This window comes from Gilbertella persicaria (assembly GCF_025201335.1).
Source record: "Gilbertella persicaria strain CBS 190.32 chromosome Unknown B0P05scaffold_10, whole genome shotgun sequence".
Lineage (NCBI taxonomy): Eukaryota > Fungi > Mucoromycota > Mucoromycetes > Mucorales > Choanephoraceae > Gilbertella > Gilbertella persicaria.
In genome coordinates, this window is record NW_026251971.1 from 287,699 (window position 1) to 310,474 (window position 22,776).

General features: G+C 38.4%; 3 protein-coding genes and 1 non-coding gene across 4 annotated transcripts; 3 read left to right on the forward strand and 1 right to left on the reverse strand.

Moving 5' to 3' along the window:
* Window positions 1–1,126: 1,126 nt before the first annotated feature.
* On the forward strand, window positions 1,127–1,209 carry B0P05DRAFT_t31. Its single transcript has one exon. It is a non-coding gene; the product is annotated as a tRNA-Leu (tRNA).
* Window positions 1,210–1,866: 657 nt separating this feature from the next.
* Window positions 1,867–12,108, forward strand: B0P05DRAFT_16757 (P-loop containing nucleoside triphosphate hydrolase protein). Its single transcript, XM_051573125.1, has 6 exons — window positions 1,867–2,295; window positions 2,350–2,428; window positions 2,475–2,773; window positions 2,818–10,837; window positions 10,883–11,098; window positions 11,154–12,108. Exons 1-6 carry the CDS (start codon window positions 1,880–1,882, stop codon window positions 11,916–11,918), a joined length of 9,795 nt encoding a protein of 3,264 aa, XP_051437057.1. The 5' UTR covers window positions 1,867–1,879; the 3' UTR covers window positions 11,919–12,108.
* Window positions 12,109–18,135, forward strand: B0P05DRAFT_16758 (uncharacterized protein). Its single transcript, XM_051573126.1, has one exon. The coding sequence runs from the start codon at window positions 12,298–12,300 to the stop codon at window positions 18,082–18,084; it is 5,787 nt and encodes a 1,928-aa protein (XP_051437058.1). The 5' UTR covers window positions 12,109–12,297; the 3' UTR covers window positions 18,085–18,135.
* Window positions 18,136–18,186: 51 nt separating this feature from the next.
* On the reverse strand, window positions 18,187–19,395 carry B0P05DRAFT_578120 (uncharacterized protein; the record flags this gene model as incomplete). Its single annotated transcript, XM_051581834.1, has 2 exons — window positions 18,187–19,274; window positions 19,317–19,395. 2 exons carry the CDS (start codon window positions 19,393–19,395, stop codon window positions 18,187–18,189), a joined length of 1,167 nt encoding a protein of 388 aa, XP_051437059.1.
* Window positions 19,396–22,776: the final 3,381 nt, after the last annotated feature.

Sequence of the window (22,776 nt, forward strand, 5' to 3'; positions counted from 1 at the left end):
ATCATTGACTCAACTAGCACAATAATCACTCCTATTAGTTCGACACCACGCATAGAAAATGCAACTGGTACACAGGTATACGACTCAAACTCACCATTCTTGCCGACCTTGGATTTACCTGACCAAGCTATGTCTCCTACCATATACAATCAAAGCCATTCTTCGTTAAAGGTATCTTCTCCTGTCTCGAAACTGGCAGCTGAACCTGTTATAACAAGTGATGAGTCCCCTTTGGACATTAAACACGACAATGTCCTACCTACTACAAACAATTCACAGATGCTTTCTGTCTCTGCACCTCCTTGCGATTTCGCCATAGATACTACTGAACCAATATCTATTGCCAATGACGAATTTGTCGACGCTCAGGAAATCCTCACAGACTCTGCACCTAATTCGTTAGATCTACCTGATTCCGAGTTTAACATTGACATTGATGTTGACGATGCTGAGGACGTGGATGACTCTTTTACAAATTCTACTACCAATCCGATGTCGGTTTTGTCTGGTATTCAAGACGCGTCTGCTCCTTGCTCCTCATTTACAGTACCTCCTTCTAACCAAGCTTCTAATGTTCAGAGACGAACATCAAGCCAGGAGGGGGGTAATGTCACAGAAAATAGCGATTCCAGTAAGAAACAGCCAATTGAAGTTGAATATAACCTTCCAACAAACTATAATCCGAACAAACGAAGGTTTAAACCACAAGTACTGAACAAAAGAAGAAAGAAAGTCCGCCTCAACTTGATTCGCATTAGTAAAGCCAAGCACACTTTAGATTCGTCAAGACAGAAACATCAATCAGCTTTAAGTATTTAATTACTTCCTTCTCCATATGTTATAGTTTATATATTTTAGTACAATTAGAAAACATATAAATACTGTGTTATTGATACTTGTAAGTTCTTCATCTTATACTTACTGTATCAATACACAGGTAACATTACATTTATTATAAATAAAGATCTTATACTTACTGTATCAATACACAGTTCCTTTCTGTGACGTCACGTTATTTCCAGAATATTTCCCAGTGAATCTATTGGCTAAGAAACGTTCTATTGTCTCGTGACTTGACTATAAGAATACAAACCTAAGTAAAATATCAAATCGACAATAACATGAAGCAGATTTGGCCGAGTTGGTCTAAGGCGCCGCACTCAAGTTGCGGTCTCGCAAGAGGCGTGAGTTCGAATCTCACAGTCTGCAATTATTTTGCATTTTCTATAAATTTCGTGAGACGTTCTTAGGTATTGATGATTCGTTTTATGCTTGAGCATCATCTTGAAATTTATTTTGCAAAGAAAGAATATCTTTTTTTGTTTTTTTCCAGAATTAGCTTGAAAAATACGACTAATGTTTTGTAACAAAGTTTGAAAGATCAAATATCTGATTATGCCTATACTCCTGTTAAGAAAAATGGTACCATTAGTAAATGAAAGAATCTTTTTTAAAAAGCTTTTGTTTGATTTATCATGTTAATGCAAATTTGGCCTATTTTCTATTTCTGTTGTTTATGCAAGTTTTTCGAGAAAATCAAAAATGAATGCGCTTTGCTCATTGATTCAGTGATTGAGTGATTTTCTTGCTTTAGACATATTTATGATGATTTCAAGTCAAGGTCAAAAATTTATACACCAAAAAAGCACAACTCCATTTATAGTATTCTGAATATCAGTGCAAGAGACTACATATGCCCAGAAAAACTATTCTTAAACTATCAATGTTACAAGCTATTGTCCAATGTCTTGTATGCAGCTGCTGGACAACAATAAAAAAGCCGTCCAGTAGAGCTGTCACAATTTGAATTTAGATATTCAACTGACAAGTTAAAAATCTTTTTTTTTCTTGTATACTTTGCTTTGTAAAAAAAAAAAAAATGGCTGATTCGGATACAATAATGACACCTGTGGAGCAAACTCAGGAGCATGCTACTTTTGATCCATTAGCTTTTGATTTTTTGGAAGCTGTCAGTCAACTCTCAACCTTGGTTAGAGGATCTAGTTTTGGCAGTCTTGATCTTGAACTCCTTCACTCTCCAACAAAAACAACGTCCAACACACAAATTCTCGACACCGTATCAAAAGCCATGATTAAGCCAGAATGGACATTGAGTGTTATTCGCTTATTCCGACCTATTATCATTGATTTAGTTGCTCGTTGGACTTTACCCGGCTTTACAACATTTTTAGACACTGCCTCTGCCTCGCCAAACGCAAGCAGTACTGTATATAAAATCGAATTGGTTGCAAGAGCTTTTAGCATTGTACTTCCAATTGTACCGCAAGTGAAAAGGTAGTCTATCAAAAAAGACTCAATACGGACAAAACTAATGCATATTTCGATTAGCTTGGCTGTAACATATTTTACCCATTCAGCATCCTTGTTTGAAAGATTAAATCATTTAAATACTAATGATCAAGTCGATGTAAGTTCAAGAAAAAAAAATATTCAGTGCTAAGTTAATTTGATAGGTCACACCTTCTTTGACAGCTGAATTACAAGACTTACTACTCACCACATATCGATTACTCGAATTCTCATCATCTGCATTTATTTCATTATGGAATTGGGGTCCACTTGTTCAGTTGCTTCAGATTGAAAGTCCTTGTGTTCGCTATTTGGCTGTTTTGTGTCTCAGCAAAGTGTATAGTCTTAGTGACGCACAAACCAAGAGCTTGCTGACTTCTGTTGTGGGTCGCTCTTTAGACGAATCCGACGAACCTCTTTATACGCTCATTAACGGAGACACTGTTGATTTAAGATTCTTGAGGTACGTAACCTTAAATCGATACGCTGATCTCTAACTTTAAATAGCTTGTATGAACAACAGAGATTGGCAGATGCTCAAATATCCTTCTTACAAAACCATTATCATTTACAAGAAGACAAAGCCCACGAGTTATCGGGAGCTGATTTATGTTCTCTCACTTGCAATTTGTGTGGTGTATTGATTCCCAAAACAACATATGCTTCAGAAAAAGAAGACACTACAAGACAGGCTTACGACCCCAAGCTTGTTCTGACTCAAACTACATCAAAAAACTTACATGCTATCAGTCTTGCATTGTCAATCGGTGCACCCACACTCTTGGAAGGTGTTACTGGCGCAGGCAAAACTGCATTGATTGAAGAATTAGCCAATAGAACAGGTAGAGGTTCAGAATTGGTAAAGATTCATTTAGGTGATCAAACTGATCCCAAAGTACTACTTGGTACCTATGTTTCGACCTCAACGCCTGGTTCATTTAGATGGCAAGCTGGTGTTTTGACTACAGCTGTATTGGAAGGTCGATGGGTTTTGATTGAAGATATTGATTTAGCTCCTGCTGAAGTTTTATCTGTCCTTTTGCCTCTTTTGGAAACAAGACAATTGTTTATTCCTTCTCGAGGTGAAAAGATCAAAGCAAAGGAAGGATTCCAATTGTTTGGTACAAGATCTTTTGTTCCTACTAGATCTGGTAAAGGTATGAGTTCCAGAGGTGGCGAACTTATGACAGGTGCAAATTTATGGACAAGAGTGCATGTTGAGCCTCTTTCAATGGAAGAATTAGAATTAGTTGTTCGCCAGAAATTTATGCATATCGGTGACTTTGCTTCTCATGTCATGAAGCTTTTTCAAACTATTGTTGGCATGTACCAAGATCCTAATTTCTCTGCGTTATCCTCTTCAACCATGGGTCGCTTTCTTTCTACGCGTGATTTGATGAAATGGTGTCGTCGTGTTGATTTATTGATAGGCGAGAAATTGAACGATACAGCTTCAATTGGAATGGACTTGAGTCTTCGTCAAGATTTATTCAGTGAAGCCAACGATTGTTTTTGTGGTATGATTTCTGATTACAATGTTTGGATGACCGTACTCCAAGCACTGGGACAGCCTTTGCAAATCTCAGAAGAATTAGTGCGCAATTATGTTGATCAATATAAGCCAGTACTCGAATTGGATGAAAACAAGGTTCGTATTGGCCGTGTCAATCTATCATCTATTGCAGCAACGGGCAAGCAAAAGCAAAAACAGGCTTTAATCAAACGTGAAAAAAAGCGACCATTTGCAACTACTGGCCATGCTTTAAAGTTGATGGAAAGAATTGCTGTCAGCATTCACTTGAATGAACCTGTGTTACTTGTTGGTGAAACAGGTACTGGTAAAACAACTGTTGTTCAGCATCTGGCCGATATGATACATCAAAATTTGATTGTCGTCAACTTGTCACAGCAATCAGACAGTTCCGATCTTTTGGGTGGTTTTAAGCCTGTGGATGGTAAAGTTTTGGCTATTCCATTGAAAGAAGAATTCGACCGCTTGTTTGAAAAGACTTTCTCTGTAAAGAAGAACACCAAATTTTTGGAAATGGCACGCTTGACCTTTATACACCAACAATGGCCCAATTTTGTCAAAATCTTGAAGCAAGCTATCAAGATGTCTCAGCAAAAATTCGAAGCTGAACAAAATGTAGAGAGCAAAAAAGTATCTTCCCCAACATTGCGTAATGCCTGGAAAACTTTTGCTAAGCGTGTAGAGGAATTTGAGGTTCAACAAGTTCAAGCACAAAACAAGTTTGTGTTTAATTTCATGGAAGGGTCGCTTGTTAAGGCAGTTCGTCAGGGTGATTGGATTTTGCTCGATGAAATCAACTTGGCTACTACCGAGACATTGGAGTGTCTCTCTGGCTTGTTGCAGGATGCTCATGGTTCGCTTTTATTGACAGAAAAAGGTGATGTTGAACCTATCAAGCGTCATCCCAATTTCCGTCTTTTTGCCTGTATGAATCCTGCCACAGACGTTGGAAAGCGTGATTTGCCTCCTGGTCTCCGCAACAGATTTACAGAATTTTATGTTCATCCTCCTGATAACCGCCATGATGATCTCTTACAAATTGTTAAGCAATATCTTGTTGGAATTGCTGTTGGAGACGAAAGATCTTATGATGATGTCGCCGAGTTTTATATGACAGCAAAGAAATTAGCTGCTGAACATAAGCTTGTTGATGGTGCCAATCAACGTCCTCATTTCAGTATGCGTACTTTAGCTCGTGCATTGACCTATGTTGCTCAAATCTTCCCTACATATGGTTTAAGACGTTCTTTATACGAAGGTTTCTCAATGACTTTCCTGACTCAGCTTGATAAGGAAAGTGAAGTAACTATGCGTGATCTTATCCACAAGACTATTTTGCGTGGTGTTCAGAATCCTCAAGGGCTTATTACACAAATTCCTCGTCAACCAAGTGAAGACTTTATTCAATTTGGCTATTTTTGGCTTCAACAGGGTCAGTTCCCACCAGAAGAGGATACTCGATATATTATGACCAAGTCAGTAGAAACAAAACTTTACAATCTTGCTCGTGTGATCATGTCCAGAAAGTTCCCTGTTTTGATCCAAGGCCCCACTTCTGCTGGTAAAACATCCATGGTTGAATACATGGCCAAAAAGACAGGTCATCGATTTGTCCGTATCAACAATCACGAACATACTGATCTTCAAGAATACCTCGGCACTTATGTATCAAACAACGAAGGAAAGCTTGTCTTTCAAGAAGGTGTTTTGGTTGAAGCCCTTCGTAATGGTTATTGGATTGTTCTTGATGAACTCAACCTAGCTCCTTCTGATGTTCTAGAAGCTCTAAACCGCTTGTTGGATGATAATAGAGAACTGCTAATACCCGAGACCCAAGAAGTTGTCAAACCCCATCCTCATTTTATGTTGTTTGCTACTCAAAATCCTGCTGGTCTTTATGGTGGCCGTAAAGCATTGTCTAGAGCTTTCCGTAACCGTTTCCTCGAACTTCATTTTGACGACATTCCAGAAGATGAGCTTGAAACTATTCTCTCAAGACGCTGTAGTATTGCTCCCTCATACTGTAAAAAACTTGTAAAGGTTTACAAGGAATTAATGGAACGTAGACAAAGCACTCGAATCTTTGAGCAAAAGCATGGTTTTATCACTCTTCGTGATCTTTTCCGTTGGGCTGGTCGTGATCCTCAAGGTTACCAAGAATTAGCTGAACATGGCTATATGCTTTTGGCAGAAAGATGTCGTAAGGATGAAGAAAAGAAGGTTGTTAAACAAGTTCTTGAGCAAGTCATGAAAGTTAAGATTTCTGAAGAAGCAATGTACAACTGTGAAAATCTTGAGGAATTCAAAATATATGATCGTTTGCTAAAGGAACGTGCTGCTCAAACTGGCGAAGATACTAAACTCGTTTGGACTAAAGCCATGCGCCGCTTGTTTAGTCTTGTAGCTCGATGCCTTCAAAACAACGAGCCTGTTCTTCTTGTTGGTGAAACTGGTTGTGGTAAGACAACTGTCTGCCAAATGCTCGCCGAAACTTACAAGCGTGAGCTTCACATTGTCAATTGTCATCAAAACACAGAAACAGGTGATTTGCTTGGTGGTCAACGTCCTGTCCGTAGCAGAGATACCAGTGATGACCCAGAAAAGCAGCAACAATTATTTGAATGGCATGATGGTCCACTTGTTCAAGCCATGAAGGAAGGTCACTTATTCTTGCTGGATGAAATCTCTCTTGCTGACGATTCAGTGCTCGAAAGATTGAATTCCGTCCTTGAACCTAGCCGTCTTTTAGTTCTTGCTGAAAAAGGTGGTAAGCATGTTGAAGAATTGTATGGCGCACCCAACTTCCAGTTCTTGGCTACCATGAACCCTGGTGGCGATTACGGTAAAAAGGAGCTTTCTCCTGCTCTGAGAAATCGTTTCACCGAAATTTGGGTTCCTTCTGTAACAGACAGAAATGATTTGATCAGTATTATTAACGAACAAATGACACATCCAGACCTCAAGGGTTACAGCGAAAAAATGCTTGATTTTATTGCTTGGTACACACAAGCTATTGGTCAAAGTCGCACTGTCGTTTCTTTGCGTGATGTTCTTTCTTGGGTCCGGTTTATTAATGTCACTGTTGATTCTGGTTTGAGTCCTGAGCTCAGTTTTGCTCATGGTGGTTGTCTTGTGCTACTCGATGGTTTAGGCTCTCACGGATCCTCTGGTTCTTTTATGGCAGGCCAGTTATTAAGGGACTTCAGGTTGAAATGCTTGAGACACCTTTCCGGTAAAACCAATGCTACAGAGCTTGAAATTTTGGGCGAGACTAAGGATAAGGTCAAAACTGCTGGAGACAAGTTTGCTATCGGACCTTTTGAAATCCCTCGAGGCCAATTGGCAAGAACAGATATCAAGTTTACATTACTAGCCCCTACTACCTCTGATAATGCTATGCGTGTTATTCGTTCTATGCAATTGAAGAAACCTATTCTTCTTGAAGGTAGTCCTGGTGTAGGTAAGACTAGTTTAATTTCTGCTTTGGCAGCCGCTTCTGGTCACAATCTTGTTCGAATCAATTTATCTGAACAAACTGACTTGATGGATCTTTTTGGTTCTGATCTTCCAGTTGAAGGAGGTAACAGTGGCGAGTTTGCTTGGAGAGACGCTCCTTTCTTACAAGCCATGAAGGCCGGTGATTGGGTGTTATTGGATGAGCTGAATTTAGCATCTCAATCTGTCTTAGAAGGTTTGAATTCTTGTTTGGATCATCGTGGTGCAGTCTATATCCCTGAACTTGATAGAGAATTTTTCTGCGCTAAAGAATTCCGTGTGTTTGGTGCTCAAAACCCTCTTCAACAAGGTGGTGGTCGTAAGGGTTTACCCAAGTCTTTTGTTAACCGTTTTACTCAAGTATATGTTGAGCAATTGACTTCTGATGATCTCTTATTTATTTGTTCTCATTTGTTTTCTGAATTCGAACCTTCTACTTTGTCAAAAATAATTGAATTCAATAACAGAATGTACGAAGAAACAATGGTTCGTTGCTCTTTCGGTCGTAAGGGTAGTCCTTGGGAATTCAACTTGCGTGATGTCTTCCGTTGGCTAGAATTGATGCAAAAGGACAATGTCAAAGATCCTGCAGAATATCTCGATATTATTTACATGCAACGTATGCGTGCTCATGAAGACCGTATACAGACCATTCAGTTGTATGAATCTGTATTTGGCATCAAATATGATCGCCCTGCACAACCCCGATTTGAATTGACTCCAAGTTCTTTTATTGTTGGTCATTCTAGCTTGGCTAGAAAGCATTCCGAAAACTCAGATGTTTCTGGACAAGAGCTTCATGTACTTCAATCGTTCTTGTCACCTATTGAATCTTTGATGAAATGTGTTGAATCCTCTTGGATGGCTATTGTAACTGGTCCTTCTGCTTCTGGTAAAACCTCTCTTGTTCGCCTCCTGAGCAAGTTGACTGGTAACCAATTGGAAGAATTCGCTATGAATAATAGTGTAGATACGATGGAATTACTTGGTGGTTTTGAACAAGTGGATTTGAACCGCCATCGTCAGGTTGTAATGGAAAATCTCTATTATATGACTAGGCGTGCATCAAAGAATTTGCTCATGTATTTTGCTTCTCTTGAAGCTGGCAGCGAACAATATGGTACTGTGTTGCAACTTGTTCGTCAGCTCAACGATTCATGGTATGTCCTCGAAAGTAAACAACAAATGAAGCTTTTGTCAGCCGATCCTGACTCTGGTGAACTGGATTATACTCTTGTCTCTAATGTGCTCAACTGCTTAAATTCCGCTTCAGTTATTGACCAAGAGGCTCAATTGGATATCAATTTAATTACTGTAGCTATCCAGAACCTTCAAAAGCTTGAAAAGGAAACTGTTGCAGGCAAGTTTGAATGGATCGATGGTCTTTTGATCAATGCTCTTGAAAAGGGCCATTGGCTTTTGATTGATAATGCCAATATGTGTAACCCTTCTGTTCTTGATCGCTTGAATCCTCTGTTTGAAAATAATGGTGTTCTCATGGTCAACGAGCGCGGCCTTGTAGACGGCACAGTCAAGGTGATCAAGCCCCACCCTAACTTTAGAATGTTTATGACGGTTGATCCTCAAAATGGCGAGCTTTCTCGTGCAATGAGAAATCGTGGTATAGAAATCTCATTGGTTGATTCCAACTGGAACAAGAATACTCAAGATGTAGTTAAACTTGCCAACTCTTTGGGCATGCGTGGCCCTCAACTGCCTATTGTGATCAATGAATTGCAGCATGAAGCTACGAAGCAGCGCAAGCATTTTGGTAAAGCAGAAAATGTGCGTGATTACTTGCTCTTCACTACTTATCTAGTTGAGCGTGTTCAACGTGGTCAATCGCTTAAAGCAGCTTTAAGGGATTCTTTCTTTCAAGTCTTTGTTGATATCAAGGATGCTCCTGAAACATTAGCAGCATTGCTTGAAATCGACACAGAAAGCGATCTACTTCAAAACATGCTTTCGCCTACAAACTCTCCTTTCCTTATTGGTGGTCAGTTGTTCCAAGAGGACTCTGTCCTTGCTACCATTGCGCTTCAAGGTGCTTATCTCGTCTATTTGTTACAAAGCGCCAGTCCTGAAGACTCTAAGTCGCTTGAAAAGATCGACATTGCTAGTGATTATTTCTTGGAACACTTGACTTATCAAGACTATGGTGTTCGTCTTCGTTGGTTAGGTTACATCTCCCAACAAGCTGTCTCTACAAATTCAGCTGTGTTAGAACGTATTGCTTACTTGATGAAAGAATTGTATGGCCATCCAACATTTATAGAACTTTCAAAGATGCAATCCGAAAGGAAGAATGGTATTCACTCTGATGCCGTTGTGTTAGAATATACTCGCAACGCTTATCATTTGCTTATTCGAACTTACAAACAAGAATATGCAGACAAGAACATGCAAAGTGCAGCTCACCGTCTCAAGATTGGTAATTTGACAGCTCTTCAGCAATCTTATTGTTTCCATCAAGGACGCTTGGACGAAAACCAATTATTGCATCCTGTTGTCAAGAAACTTCACCCTCTCTTTGAATCCATCAAGTCTGCTTTTGCTTCATGGATCAATCAAGGCTATTATCATACATGTTCTGCACACGTTTTTGAAGCATTTAGCAAAATTCTTGATGCTCGAGATTATGCCTGGAATCTTACTCAGCTGCAAAGCTTAAGTCTTGACAATCTCCTAATTATCCTTAAAATAATGAAAGATCTTATGTCTGCTACAGATATCAAGTTCTCTCACATGGATCCGGTCTTTACTCGAATTGAAGATATCATGTCCGGATTTGATTTCAACACAAGCAAATCTATGAAGGCTTTGTGGAAATATTTCTGCCCTGCCACTTTGTCATCTAAATCTTTGCATGACTTGGAAACAGAGCTTCACAAGGTCAATGAAACCATGAATTGCTATAGATTTAACTCAGAAGATGGTCTTGCGCCCAGATCAATTGTTTTGCATGCCAACCCTGAAGCCAAGGAAGCCTTAGTTGAAGGCATTGCTACACTCTATGCAGTCAATGAAAATGATAGTGAGAATACCGAGAAAGTTGTGAAGTCTCTCCAAAAGTTACCTGAATATATTCGTGGCCAACTCGAGTCTTCTGAACCTTCCAAAGAAACAGTTAAAAGAGATACTTTCTGGGATACTGCCCTAATACCCTTGTACGACTACGCTAGTGTGGTTCATGAAATGGAGTTGATTGCTAATCTTTACCATACTGCCTGCAGTATCTCTAACACTGCTGTCTTGGAAGATTTGGTGGAGCAAATGCTCAAGTTTAGAAAGTTTGCCTTCGACAAGACTTCTCGCCCTCCTCAAGACATAGTTCCTTATCAGCGTCTTGTCTGGTTCTTGGATTCTGGAAATGCTGAAGCTTTCTCTGGTGCTCTCCCTGGTATGGTTCAAGATGCCGCTTACACTCATCATCAACGTCTTTGGCGTTCAAGTATCTATCAAAAGAACCTTTATCAACTAACACCCTCTGAAGATGAAATTGTAAGTATATCAGAGAAGTATCAAATACTGACTTTTTGTGAATAGGATCTTGGAATTACTGAAGGCTCTCTTAACCTTTTCCAAAGCGTTGAAACTCTTGTTTGCTTGAATATTCTGAGCTCTGTGGAGAAGATGCCTGTTGAAGCTTATGACAACGCTCTTACTCAGCTGAAGAACTTGAAGCATTTCCTAACGGCTAATGTTAATCTAAAAGATAGAAAGGCACTTGAGGTTGCTACATTAATTGCTATGGCTCGACAGGTATGTGTATTTAAAGATATTGTCTTATAGATGTGTTTACTTATTCTTTTTACAGTTGTTGAATGCTTCATCAGAAATGTTGACTAAAGAATTCTTGAACAACATCTCTTCAGAGTTTGCTAAGGTCTCAGACTTTGTTAGTACATTGTTACGAGTTACCATCTACTCCAACAATGATGCTAGCATTCAATGCGAAGAAGCTTTGTCTGCATTTGCCCAAATACTCAAGCTAGTACAAAGCAACAATCTCAACAAGTACTTTGCTGCTGGTATTACTTCTATCAGCGATAGCATACAATGCTTAAGAAGCAAGAGCTTCGAAGGATTTTACTCTGCTGCTGGTAAAGCCCGTGTTCTTTTAGGCTTGGCTTTCGTCTCTGCATATATTCCAGATTATCCTGTTGATCCTACCTCTGAACCTCGTCTTCAGGTCGATTTGTTAATGAAGAAGAAACAAGAACACGCAGACAATATTGATGTTCGTTCCAACATTGAAAAGATATACACTGGTAGCAACACTAATCAAAAGATCATGCAAGAGCAATCCAACTTAGATCAAGTGAATGCTCAATTGGCTCAAAGTTCTACTATCTTCTCTTTGCGTCCTGCTCGATCTCAGTTAGATGATATTTTTGTTGACTTACGATATCTTCAGAAGAGCATGCTCGATCAAAACGTTGAAAACTTACTAGTTGATCTTGAAGCCAATGGTGTCGACTCTGTGTTGCAACGTGAAGACCTTCTTCAAGGCAATGCTCTCCAATTTGTTGATCGAGTGATGCACAAGTTCCCTTGTATAAGGACATCCTTCAGCCTTTGATTGTCGCTGTCGATGATATCAAATATGGTTTGCGCATCTTGACTGCCAATGCTAGAAGTGATCCTACAGACAAGTTCCTTTCTAAGGTCATAGAACTTCTTGTTCGCGATCCTGACGTTTCTCACCATGATTCGAGTCTCGAATGGCATACTCTTGCTTCTCCGGGCAAAATTGCTAAGCTAAAGAGCATTATTTTGAGAGAGCTCCTACAAAGAGAAAATGGGCCTTCTATCTTCGTCTCTTGATTGTCATCCTTCAACGTCTTGTTATTGGTGTCAATACCAATGCCTATCTTAAGACTGATGATCTTATTGCTGTGAATGTTTTGTTTAGTGAAATCATTCAAGTCTGGAAGTCTGCCGAAGAATACAAACAAAAGATGGCTGCAGAAAAGGAAGCGTTGTTCAGGACTCGTGCTAAAAAGTATGAACCACCTACTGACGAAGAGTTAGAAGAACAAGATCTGAAAAAGATTTTTGCTGATTTCAACGAAGATTTTGCAGATTTGACTATCGAAGAGGATGGCCAAACCAAGAGAGATTCTATTCCTACCGTAGTCGAGGAATTGTCTGTATTAGACGACACTGATATTCATCGCATTGGGCATCTTCATAGAGTTCTCTTTGAAACATATAGTCGTGACTCTTGTGTTCGCTCTACCAAGACTTGGGACCGTGAAGCTATTCAGTCTTATAATGTTGCTAGTCAGCTTGCTTCTATGGCCAAAAGTGCTTTCAGCAACTCTGTCGATACTGTCTGTAATGCTGGCCACCTTCGTGTTGCCTCATTGGCTATCAACCGTCTTGAATCAGAGAATTCCTTTGGTATGACAAGCGACAACATTTACGATTTTTATCAAAGTGAAAATGTTGGTGAAGCTAAGCGAGTTGAGCCTATTGTCAATCGATTCAAGGCTCGTGTCTTAAAACTTATTGAGCAATGGCCTGAGCATGCTATTCTCGAGCAATTGGTTGTCATTTGTGATCGCATCTTGACATTCTCTGTCTTGTCTCCTGTTGCTAAATTCTTGACTGGTATTGAACTTTTGCTACAAAAATCAGAAGACTGGGAAGCTTATGCTGCCAAGCATGTATCTTTGAAAGATCAACGAGAAGAGCTTATTAATCTGATTATCGGCTGGAGACAACTTGAACTCAACTGCTGGCCCAAATTATTGGCTGCTCAGGAACAATATCATCAAGATGCTGCTTTTGTTTGGTGGTTCCATCTTTATGATGCAGTCAACAACACATCATTTGGGTCCAATGATGAAGAACAGAACGCAAAGAATACTCGTGATTTGCTTGGTGCTCTTGACCACTTTATCCAAACTGCTTCTATTATTGAACTAGAACCTCGTCTCAAGATGATTGACACTTTCTACCGCCAAACCAAGGTTCAAGCCGAACTCTCTACATTTGAAGGCGAGAAATTAAACTACGATAAGACAGCTACTATCTTGCGCAACGTCTACATGTATTACTCTCAATTCCAAGAACATGCTAATACTATGTTGGCTCAATTACGTAAACCTATTGAGAAAGAATTGAAGGACTTTGTCAAGATTGCCACTTGGAAGGATGTCAACATTTATGCTCTCCGTCAAAGTGCTTCCAAGACACATAGACAGCTCCATAAATGTATCAGAAAGTACCGTGAAGTCCTCAACAATTCTATGTTGACTATTATTGCTAATTACAATGAAGAGCATGCTATGTATCAATTTGGCGATGATAAGCGTTATTCCAAAGATATCAACCGTGGTCTTGTGGATCAGCTTTCCCAACCAAATATCTGGATGTGTGATACAAACTTGCCTGATCCCAACAACGAGTTTGACTGGACTTCTGCTCCACCTGTCAGACAGCATTTGAGTAATCTTCAAACTACCTTGAACAGAATGCGTGCTTATTGTCGCAAGGATGTCTATATTACTGACAATGAAACTAAGGACCTCCCCCTAGAAAACTTTATGACTGAAATGATTGAACAGATCAAGCACTTCCAAAAAGAAACTCCTTCCGTCATGACTGAAGAAAACAAGTCGCTTGTCAAAAACCAAAAACTTCTCAAAAAGAAAGCACTGGTTGACTTTTTGAAAGAACTTCGTCGTCTCGGTCTCAAGTCTCGTCTAGGTAAAATGAAAGAACAAAACTCTGATACTACCGTTCTCTTCCGGCAACAAGTTGCTGAATGGGATTCTACTATCCAAAGTAGAGATCTTCAAAAGGAAAAACTGTCTACTTTTTCTTGTGCTACATTTGATATGATTGAACAATGGAAGAAGGCTAATGACTATTATTTCCGCTGTATTGCTAGATTAACCCATTTGAGAACAATTAGTACAACCAACGTCAGTAAAGATCTTTCTATGCTTGAAGTAGAACGTGCCCTAAGTGCTACAGAGCATATGTTTGCCCTTACCAACAAAGAACGTTCTCTTTTGGCTCGTATTGAGGAGCGTGTCCAAGTTCTTCAAGGTGTGTCTGTTCAGCTTTCGGCTCTTTATGATTCTGTATCTCAAGGTCATCAAATTGTTAATGATGCACAAATTGGCTGTCGATTGACGAACCATAAGGTGCATGTCGATAAACTTGCTCTTCTTATGAACCAAGCTGTCAATGTAATTTCCTTGCAAGTCGGATACAACAATCAGCAAATGTTTAAGGATGTACAAAGCATGTGTTGTGAAATACAAAAGGTTCAAAAGACTGTGGATTATTGGTTTGTTCAACGTTATCTTTATCCTAAGGCTGCTACTGGTCTCGAATTTTCACTTTTGTCTTCTGATGTCAACCAATTGATTAATTCTAACATTGAAAAGATCAATGCTGCTCATACTCTTTTGATTAGTGTCATGCAAACCTTTCCTCAATCTAGCCATGTTGTATTCCCTATCATGCGCTATATCGAGAAGGTTTGTTTATCTATCTCAAGTTCTAGTCCCGTAGAAACCGAGAAAGGCACAATCGTTGAACTTCGTGAAAAGATTCATGGTTTTATTGACACAGCTCTTGTTTCTATTCAAGATTTGAAGAAGGCCAATATCATTGAAAGCCCAAAGATAGCCTCAGAAGAAGCTGGCGATACCGAGGAAATGGCCGAAGATTTCATTCGTCAACAAAACGGCAAGCAGTCCACACTTGCTAGTGCTCTTCATCTTGAAGCTGCTTCTAAGCGTTGTGCAGAATTATTGACCATTGCTCACAACTTGATTTCTGACTCTAAGGAAGTTTCTGAAGTTCAAGAAATATCTCATTTGTTGCAAGAAGTTTATCCTTTCCTGCAACAATATATGCTTATTGTTCAACACACACTTGCTAAAATGTTGATTCATCACAAGTCTATGGCTAAGATGACTTATTGTCTTGTCAATTCATTCAGTATCATTATTACCAAGGGTTTCTGTATGCCTGCTGGTGCAGATGATGGTGAAGAAGGCGAAGCCGATGGTATGATGAATGGTACTGGTATTGGTGAGGGTGAAGGTAGTAAAGATGTTAGCAACGAAATTGAAGACGAAGAGCAAGTTCTTGGTACTCAGAATGAAGAACGCAACAAGGATGAGAAGCAAGATACTAAAGAGGAAAAAGATGGTATGGACATGGAGAACGACTTTGACGGAAATCTTGAAGACATGGAACAAGATGAGGATAAAGATGATGAATCCGGTAGTTCTGATGAGGAAGACGAGCCTGATGAGCAAATCGGCGATGTTGACGATATGGATCCAGATGCTGTTGATGATAAGATGTGGGGTGACGAAGCTGAAGAAAACCTGAAAGAAAGTGACAAGACAGTAGACGATCAAGGTCAACAGCAACAAGAGCAAGAGTCTGAGATTGTTGCAAAAGAAGAAAACGACCAACAGCCAGAATCGAAAGGCGAGAAGCCTGAAAAGGCAGAAAAGAATGATAAACAGCAAGAAGCTGATGGTGAAGAGGGTGACGGTGAAGAAGAGATGGACGATCAAAAAGAAGGTGATGATCAACAGGAAGGTGAAGGCGAAGGGGAAGATGAGGACGATGCAGAAAATAGACCTGGTGAACAACTCAACGCTGAAATTCCTGAAGCCGAGACATTAGAACTGCCTGATGATTTGAATATGGATGGTGATGACGATAATGAAGAAGAGGAAGGAGGAGGTGAAGACATGAATGATCCTATGGACATGGATGAACAGCCTTCGAACCAAGGTGAAGAACAACTTCCAGAAGAAGATGAGTCAGTCGAAACATTCCAAGATCCTTTGAATGATGTCGATCAAGACACAAATCAAGAAGACGAAGAGATGGCTGATGCTTCTGCTCAAAGAGACACAGAAGTTGGTGAAGATGAGGAAGAAGAAAAGGAAAATCCTACTGGTGAAGAAGAGGATCAAGAAGAAAAGGAACAAGTCGCACCTGAAGTGGGTGATTCAGAGCAAAACAGAAAGAACGGACAGATAGAAGAAGATGAGCAGGAAGCTGAGGAAGAGAGCCAAGCTCAAAATCGCGAACAACCCAACAGCGATACTACTGCAGATAATCAATTTGGTGTTCAAGGTGAAGCTGGAAAGCAAAGCAAGACTTCTACTGGTAAAAAAGAAGGTGATGATGACAAGGCAGACTCAAATGATGCTGAAGATGAAATACTTGACAAGAAGGAAAACAAGGGAAAGTCTGAGCGTGGTATCAATCAAGCCGATCAAGACGAAGAAGAAGCTGGAAAGGAAGATCAAGACGATGAAGGAGAAGAGAAAGATGCTAGTCAATCTCAATCAAATCCCCAAAGAAGTCTTGGTGATGCATTAGAAAAATGGAGAAGAAGACTCGCTGATCTTAACGACAATAATGAAGAAGAGGAAATTGAGAATCAAGAAAAGACAGATGATGCTGACGCCCAAGATGCTAAGGTGAACGAAGATAACTCTTTTGAATATGTCAAGAACGATGAAGAGGCACATGATATGCAAACCATGGGTAATGCACAAGCTGACCAAGTCCAAGATTTGAAGATGGCTGGTATAGATGAAGAGAAAGAAGATGGCAAAGAAACTTCTGGAGAAATGGACGTTGATCAAGCAACTGAAGATGTTGACACTATGCCACTGCCCCGTGATACCTTGGATATTGCTGGCTCTACTGATACAAAGGGCGCTATTCTTAGCAAGAAGTTGCCTGAAAATCAAATGTTTGATGACTCTGAAGTCTTGACCATGGATGAATCTGTCGTTGCTCGTGAGCCCTTTGAACAAGAAGATATCAATCGTATGAGAGACGAGCTTGAAACTCAAGTATCCGAATGGAGAGAAGAAGGTCGTGACATCAACAAGGCTCGCGAACTCTGGCAAGGCTATGAAAATCTAACGCATGATCTTGCTATGGGACTGTGTGAACAGCTTCGTTTGATTCTTGAGCCCACTTTGGCCACCAAACTTAAGGGTGATTATCGCACAGGCAAGCGTTTGAACATGAAGAAGATTATCCCTTATATTGCAAGTCAGTTCAAGAAAGACAAGATTTGGCTGCGTCGTACAAAGCCAAGCAAGCGTCAATACCAAGTGATGATTTCTGTTGATGATTCCAAGTCTATGTCTGAGTCTCACTCGGTGCAACTTGCTTATGAAGCACTGTCGCTTATTTCTAAAGCTCTTTCACAATTGGAAGTGGGCGATATCTCAATTACTTCATTTGGTGAACGTGTACGTTTATTGCATCCTTTCGACCAACCTTTCACTGCTGAATCTGGTGCCAATGTCATTCAACAATTTACTTTTGCCCAACAAAAGACCTATGTCAAGAGTTTGATTGAAACATCACTTGGGTTGTTCGAAAATGCAAAGCATTCTTCTGGTCCTGGCAACACTGAACTATGGCAACTTCAATTGATTCTCTCTGATGGTATTTGCGAAGATCATGAAACTCTTCGTGCTCTTGTTCGTAGCGCCTTAGATCGACAAATCATGATGATCTTTATTGTTGTTGACAATAAGCCCGAAAAAGACTCCATTTTGAACATGACCAACGTCAAATACGTTATCAAGGATGGCAAATACAGTATTCAAATGAACCCTTACCTTGAAACCTTCCCCTTCCAATACTTCATGGTATTGAGGGATATTAATTCTCTTCCTGAAGCGCTTTCTGATGCTCTAAGACAATACTTTAGCTTTGTTTCTGCATAGTTGTATAAATAAATATTTTATTCTAATTAATCTTTCTTCTTGGCTTATAAAAGCATATACATATCTACAAAACATATTATTTATATAATGCAGTTTCCATAGTTAAGTCTTTACAATAGATTCATAGGTAGGAAGTTGTTCATTGATGTATACAGGCAAAGTGTCTTCATATTCAATTACATTTAAAAACCGTGGCACAGGCAGGACTGTACCTTGTCTTTGGTTTGCTTGATGATCAAATACACTAGCAAATACAGAGTAAATCTTGATTTCTTCTGATGATCTAATACCATACCCAAGCGTACCAATCTTGATAGGGACATGATTGAGATCAAGTTTATGAGACCAGAGTTTTCCCTTTTTCGTGATTGTGATTTCTAGTGAATAGTAGAGCGAAAAGACAGGACTATAGGTGAATGTAGGCAAGGTATCTACTGGAATCTGTAGAGAAGTGCTGAGAGAAGACTTAACACTGTTGCCGCCACTTTCAATGATTGCTGACTCTGATAATGAATTGATAGTATTCTGAGAGACAAGGTGTTTTGATCTGAATTCACCCTTCATTGACTTTTCACTTCTAGTGATTTTATTCCAAGTCTGGACTTGATACAGTCTGAAGGAAACAGAATCAATTGATTTTTTGGGTATATGATGGAATGTCAAGGACAAAGGTATCTTATCTCCAGATATATAATCAAGTGAATGGAGGTTCACATTAACCGAAGGCTGTTTTGTATTATCATTATCGGGTAATGGTGTTTTCTCCAAGTTTGATATATTGATTGGTTTTTTAGATATACCTGTTTCAACAAATGGTATATAGTTGATTGATTTGTGACATTTTGCGATCACACTAGCTTCTGAATCGTCTAGATAGGCGGAAAGTACTTGTCTACATTGGTAAGACATCTCTTTCCCATCTGATGTGATGTTGGCTGAAGGAGGAAACTGAACGAGGGGTAATTGAACGATGAAAGGGATAGATGCTTGCACTCCAGGTTCCCATTTGAGTGAAGTTTGTTCCATATTATTTTTTCGCTTCCAAAGAGTCTTTTGTGTGCCAAAAAGTTGATTGTTGTATATGGGAATGATGTATGCTGAGCTGTAGATAGATTCAGTAGCATGAAATACGATACGAAGTCTATCAGCTTTTCTTAATTGCTCTTCTGTAAATTTTGCTTTGACAAATCCTTCAAAAATATCAATGATAATGTAATACTTTTTTTCTCTACCTTGAAATACAGATCCAGGTCCATAAACTGGAGAGTTCTTAATAGACCATCCAAATTCTGGCAAGAGAGCGATTTCCATTATAATATCAGTGATAAAATAGATCCTTACGCAGAAAAAAGGGTCTCTTTATATGCTATCTTCATTCAACGGACCTCTAATTAACTGCTTGTTCAAAATGTGCTTTTGACAAAATTGAACCTAGTTGATAAATGAAAAGACATTTCTCAAGATAAAAAAAACAGAAGTGATTTATAAGCATTGAATCATAAAAAATATGGTCAATGAAAATGAACGTCATAAATGAACAATAGCTGCATTTTTTAATTTTACCAAGGATAACTAATTCTTGGGAACTTGGCAAACAATCTTATTTGTCTTGGCTTTCGTAAGGCAAAAATTTCTTTTTCTATTCCACACATGTAACACGAAAGTATGTTTGATTTATGGACCAATGGGACACAAATATAACTTATAGTACCATGGCTGCGGCAACATATTTATTAGTATAATTTACTGCGGTGCGCCTTTACTTGCTGTTGTTTATACTAAATATATATGAAAACAGTTTCAGATAGTAACTTTTTGTTATGGACTTGTGATCTGCACTTTTAATGTTTTTCTAGAACACTTTGTTGCATAAAACTTGTAAGGATCTTGTTCATTGCTGAAAATGAAATCAATTGATAAGTTAAGTATATTTTGCATACAGCTGTTATTAGATATCTTTGATATCTGTCGCAAAAGTCCATGTAGCTAAAATCATTCAAGTTGTTACATTACACTGATCAAAGAAGAAAGCAAAGCGTCATTAAAAGACAATACTAATATTGAAAAAAATGTGCCCACTAACTTACCATTGACAAAGTCTCATTGACGATACCGAAGAGGCTGTAAAAAATGCATGCAATATCAAAAATACAATTCATAGACTCTCTTTAAGCTGTCTTCCCAAGTTCAAAGAGATACCATCTATAGTAAATATGACACAAGATTACTCCTATAAATGAAAAGGATTTTGGGTAGACGAAAAGGCACTCTTGAATTTTGGGAAGATCATAAGAGGAAGTAAAGTGCATCCAGCTTACAATAGCCACTTCCCTTTATTTAATCACGCTGGATATATTTTAGTTAAAGGATTGTCCTTCGTGGCTTATCACTTTCTATAATATTTCTTGTATGCCCATTACATTCATGAAAAGTTCCTGACGTTTACAAGTTTTGTTGTAAGTCTTCAATCGCTTTAGATCATTTTCAACCTCTCTCTCCCTTCTGAAAGACATAAAATTTTAGAATTCTGTGTATAACAATGAGGTATTAAACCATTATCCTTTTTTAATCTGAAATCAACTTCTAGTACATTGAACACTGCAAGAATGAGCTTGGTACTTCCTTTTATGATCCTCCTAAAAGAGTCCGTTTTCGTCTCTCCAGACCTTCTCTTCCCCTCATTCACTTATGAAAATGTTCCAGTGCCACTATTACTTTAAATGAGATCTCCCCAAACTTGAGGAGACGTCTAAGTTAGAAAAAATGAAGAAGCCACTGAGGGCGATCATCCGGCGTGATTAAGTAAGGGGTTTACAAATTTTGTGCAACAACAAAGCAATTATCATCTTCAGATTATTGCTTATTTCAGTCTCCAGTGGTATTTATGCCGAAATTACAAGTATGCCATTTGTGTACTCAAAAAAATAATTTTTAGAAAAATATAAAAATCATTACTTTAGAATAAAATGAAGATATTTTATGAAATAAAAAACAATAAAAAAGAGATATTTCCTAATTTTTTGTTTTGAATTTAAAAAATCTTGTTTATTAATTTAAAGCAAAAAAAAAAAAAAAAAAAAAAAAAAAAAAAAAAAGGAAAACAAGTCTGCCAAATAGTGATCTTACTGTTTTAGTTTAAAGTAAAGACTACTGGTTAGTAGATTCGTTTATTAATTTAAAACAGAAAAATTGAAAGAAAAGCTTTTTTTTATATTTAAAACAGAAGAATTGAAAAATCTACTTCTGTTTTATTTCTTGTCATTGCAGAAAATGTTTTTGATTTATTCTACAATAATGGTTTTATTCTAAAGCAATGATTTTTATATTTTTCTAAAAATTATTTTTTTGAGTACACAAATGGCATACTTGTAATTTCGGCATAAATACCACTGGAGACTGAAATAAGCAATAATCTGAAGATGATAATTGCTTTGTTGTTGCACAAAATTTGTAAACCCCTTACTTAATCACGCCGGATGATCGCCCTCAGTGGCTTCTTCATTTTTTCTAACTTAGACGTCTCCTCAAGTTTGGGGAGATCTCATTTAAAGTAATAGTGGCACTGGAACATTTTCATAAGTGAATGAGGGGAAGAGAAGGTCTGGAGAGACGAAAACGGACTCTTTTAGGAGGATCATAAAAGGAAGTACCAAGCTCATTCTTGCAGTGTTCAATGTACTAGAAGTTGATTTCAGATTAAAAAAGGATAATGGTTTAATACCTCATTGTTATACACAGAATTCTAAAATTTTATGTCTTTCAGAAGGGAGAGAGAGGTTGAAAATGATCTAAAGCGATTGAAGACTTACAACAAAACTTGTAAACGTCAGGAACTTTTCATGAATGTAATGGGCATACAAGAAATATTATAGAAAGTGATAAGCCACGAAGGACAATCCTTTAACTAAAATATATCCAGCGTGATTAAATAAAGGGAAGTGGCTATTGTAAGCTGGATGCACTTTACTTCCTCTTATGATCTTCCCAAAATTCAAGAGTGCCTTTTCGTCTACCCAAAATCCTTTTCATTTATAGGAGTAATCTTGTGTCATATTTACTATAGATGGTATCTCTTTGAACTTGGGAAGACAGCTTGAAAAGGGTCATAGTCTAGTAAAACGTATCATGGCATTGTTCAATGAAGATTGTTGAGATATCAATATGATATGGCCGTTCTACTAGAGAAAAAACTATATCTGCTTTACTGATTTGCGTGGCAGTATACACAAAATGCAATTTTGTAGTTAATAATCGCTATAACTATCGCTGTTAAACTCACGCGAGACTCTGATCTTATGAAAATCTTGTTTAGAGGCAACAAGTTTAAATTTCAAAATGATCAGCAAAGCGCTCAATATTGAAAGAAGGTAATCAGTTCCTTATTATGTAAGATCAAGAGATTCAAAGTTTAAAAAGGAAACAGCAAATTTACTCAAACATTTTGTTGACCTAATAATACCATCTGTCAAGACAAAACAAATCATGCAAATTCCCTCACATGTGGTTTGCATAAGGACCGAAGGTGTTGTGGGCGGTTAGTTATTCGCAGTTATGTAATAATAATAACACACATGGAACACATTATGAAATTAAATGAGAAATCGATAGTATATGAGATGACTGAGGTATAAAATAGCTGTAGTCTGCACACAAAATCTTCAGAAATTATAAAAGAAAAGAGCTGGAACAGAA